The 3,832-nt window shown below is 50.1% G+C and overlaps 1 protein-coding gene across 2 annotated transcripts in view; it reads left to right on the top strand.

Moving 5' to 3' along the window:
• Positions 1-3,832, top strand: part of LOC106811287 (forkhead box protein L2-like) — a 15,265-nt gene that overhangs the window by 7,352 nt on the left and 4,081 nt on the right. For both annotated transcript variants that reach the window (XM_014814854.1, XM_014814856.1), the window contains one exon: positions 2,344-3,491. In XM_014814854.1, the coding sequence (XP_014670340.1) occupies positions 2,553-3,491 (939 nt within the window). In that variant the 5' untranslated portion in view covers positions 2,344-2,552. The remainder of the gene's footprint in view (positions 1-2,343; positions 3,492-3,832) is intronic.

Here is a 3,832-nt window from a genome sequence, read left to right as displayed (position 1 = left end):
AGAGAGAGAGAGAGAGAGAGAGAGAGAGAGAGAGAGAGCGAGATTATATTCGAATTCTTGAAATTCGAATACTTGAATTCGAATAGACAGATACGTACGTTTGCACGCTGGCAATTTCATGTCCATCGAAAATGCGGCCGATTCTTATCTGCTCCCATTGTCTCGGTTTATGCGATTTTCTGCGTTCCATTTTATTGCGTTTTTTATTCATTGTTTACAATGTGATTTCAGTCTGTTTATTTTTGGGACCACTCCTCCATCATCGTCGGGAATATATATATATATATATATATATATATATATATATATACGATGTAGTGACTAAGATAAGTGCATGGCTGAGTAACCCGTTCCGACCAATCGGTAGGTTTATGGTTGAATATTTATTCATTTAGAAACCCGCACACACAGCTTGGGTCAATGCAAGCGCTTTACCATGTCTCATAATAATGAGACACAGTAAAGCGCTTGCGCGCTTGTGTGTCAATTTATGATATATCATATTATGGTAAAATGTCACGTTTCACCCTTCTCCCCTCCTCTCTATCTGTGTTGGTGTCACTCCTTCCATCTCCCCCTCGCCCTTTTCCTCTCTCGTCTCGTCTCTCTCTCTCTCTCTCTCTCTCTCTCTCTCTCTCTATCTCTCTCGTTTTCGCTCTCTCTCTCGTTTTCTCTCTCTCTCTCAGCTCTCCTCCTCTCGCTCATGTAATTCACAGCCGATTCGCTTTAGTTAAACATAAACGCGCATGTACACGGGAAGGCATGGAAAAACTTATAGCTTGTGCAAACGTTTCGTGGAATATTACGCCTCAGAGTCGGCGACATAAATTATTTATTCTTTTTTTCCGCATGTCCCTGCGACTCATTGAATGTTTACCTTCAATTTTTGCCTTCGCTTGAAAACGATTGAAGTGCCTGCACACTCGTATATGTATGTTCACCCATGGGTGTTGAGGTTATTGTTCCAGTGTCATTCATCCAGTGTTATTCACCAGTGTTATTCACTAGTGTTCATTCCAGTGTTATTCATCCAGATTATTGTTCCAACTTATATTCCAGTGCTCTTGTAGTCCAAACGAGCAATTACAGTGTCGATCTCGAAACCGCTGTACGATAAAGCGCTCGCCTTATACATCATGTAAAGTTAATCGAGCGAGAGCAAGTTACGGCCGCGACGTAATTTCAAACCTACAGCGCTAAAGCTCGAGGGACGAGATGTGAATCGTGCCACGTATTTCGGTTACAAATACCGTATCAAATTAATTTATTACATGAATTTATTTGGCAAAATTCGTGGGAAAATAAATTGAGTTTTTGTGATTAACTTATATTTTTGCGACAACGCGACTGCACGCCTAGCGTTGAATCGGGTCTGCTCGACATAAGTATTAAGAGTAGCAGTACGTAGCAGACTAAAGCGTCATCGCACCTATATGAGCGGTTAATAGCCAGCGAAACGAGGAATTACTGTATATCTTACTCCACAAATCAGATCGCGTACGAGACTGGAAAGCTGAGGAGAAGTGCGGTGGGTGTGGGAAGAGCGGAGCTAGTTGATGAACGACATTCAGGGCTGCATGGTCGTCGAGGGAACAGCGCTATAGAAGATTGCAATAGTAGTAAAGGAATGAAATGGAGGGATGAACTAAAATTTGCCGCGCGTAATTGTAAGTGTACAAAAAATACACGTATTTTGAATACCCATATTTTAAATATGCTATAAACTCAAAACGCACACGCACTCGTGCACGCGTGCACACAAGCGTGCACCGGATGTGTACACGCACACTCGACGGTCGTCACAGGGTATAATACGCGCGCGTATATACACGCTCTACGAGTATAGCACTGCCATACGCACGCACCGCACGCCGCCGGACGGGATGGATACATATAGGCGCGCTCGCTACAGGGGTCCGTGCGGATTTAATGGTCGTGATGGGCCTATAGTTTATTTAGTGCCGGTGCGATCGCATGCACGCGGGGTGTTAGCACACCATTCGTCCTCCCCAAACAGATCGGCGAGCTGCTAGTTCGCGGCGCTTGTTTACCTACGGCTGCACAGCCGCCGATCAAAACAATGTGCTGGAATTTATAAATAATCAGGAGCGACGGGAAGCCGGCCGCTACGGTATATACCGGGGAGGGAGCGTTTTGCACGGCAAAACAGCGACGAACAAGGGCGAAGCGGCTGCCACATATGCACCAGGCGGGCGCGGCGAGCGAGAGAGTGCGAGAGAGAGAGCGCACGAGAACATATAATCATATATAGCAACGCTGTACGATCGGATCCGGATACGTACGTTCACACACGCTCACGACAGCTTTCATTTGCACTTACAGACAGCGAAGAGCAAAGGCCGAAGGCGAAGAGAACGCTTCCACGACGTTGGCAAGGTGACGCTACAAAGGTGACGCTTCTACAGCGACGACGCTAGCTAGACGTCGACGCTGCGAGATTGATGAAGCAACGCTGACGAGGCGACCTCCGACGCAGTTGGAGACGCAGACCGACGGCAGTTATCGTGCAGGACGACGGCGGCGACGCAGCGATGCTTAGCACTGAGAAGCAGGCTCTCGAGCAAAGCTACGTGCACGGACTCACCAAGATGCACCCGACCGAGCTCGACTACTCAGCCTACGTCGGCGACTACGGCGTCCAGCCGACGCACGCGACGCAGACGACGACGCACGCCGAGATCGTGAAGCGCGAGCCGACGCCCGACGCCGCGTCGGCTGATGACGCTAAGAACGGTAAATGCGAGAAGTCGGATAAGAGCGTCGGTGAGAAAGACGGTGACGCAGACGCACGGGACAAGGATCCGAACGTAAAGCCACCTTACTCGTACGTCGCCCTCATTGCAATGGCGATCAAGGACTCCTCGGAGCGACGGTTGACGCTGTCGCAGATCTACCAGTACATACTCTACAAGTTTCCGTTCTACGAGAAAAACAAGAAGGGCTGGCAGAACAGCATACGGCACAATCTGAGTCTGAACGAGTGCTTCATCAAGGTGCCGCGAGAGGGCGGTGGCGAGCGCAAGGGCAACTACTGGTCGCTCGACCCGGCCTGCGAGGACATGTTCGAGAAGGGCAACTACCGGCGACGACGACGCATGCGCCGTCCGGCGCCGTACCGGCCGCCGGCGCTCAGCAAACCGGGTCTATTCGGGGATCCGACTTTTGGCGGACCGCAGTTCGGATTGACGCCGAAGAGCTACTTCTCGCCCACGTACAGCAGCCCCAACTGGAGCATGAACCACATGCAGAGCAACTACAACTCGTACAACTCCTGCCAGCGCGTGCCGCAGATGCTCGGCCAGGCCTACTCGCCATCGATGGGCTCCGTAGGCTCGATGGGCTCCGTAGGAGGCATGGGCTCCGTAGGCGCTATGGGATCGGTGGGAGCGATGGGGACGGTCGGAGGCATGGGCTCCGTAGCGTCGATGCCTGGCTCGATGGGATCCATGCAAGGGATGCAAAGCATGCAGGTATGTACCTAGCCATGTGGACATAAGCGCGCGTGGGCGTCAACATACGCACGCACGCACGCACACCGTATATTGTGTGTGCGTGTGTGCGTGTGTGCGTGCATAATATGTATATATATATTGTAGTTATAGTTATAGTTATAGCCATATTGTTATAGTTATTATAGTCAAGGCAGGGTCTTCGAGAAAAATACATCACACAGGCTGATATGTACAGTGTAATAGACATAATATTGGGTGTGTACACTTGTAAGTGTGTAACACATTAGTGCATATGCGCGCACACGTACAGACACACACACGCACGCACGCACGCACGCACGCACGCACGCACGCACGCA

The sequence above is a fragment of the Priapulus caudatus genome, unplaced genomic scaffold (genome assembly GCF_000485595.1).
Source record: "Priapulus caudatus unplaced genomic scaffold, Priapulus_caudatus-5.0.1 Scaffold524, whole genome shotgun sequence".
In the NCBI taxonomy this organism is placed as follows: Eukaryota; Metazoa; Priapulida; class Priapulimorpha; order Priapulimorphida; family Priapulidae; genus Priapulus; species Priapulus caudatus.
The sequence above is the reverse complement of the archived record's forward strand: the minus strand, read 5'-3'. Positions and strand labels throughout refer to the sequence as shown.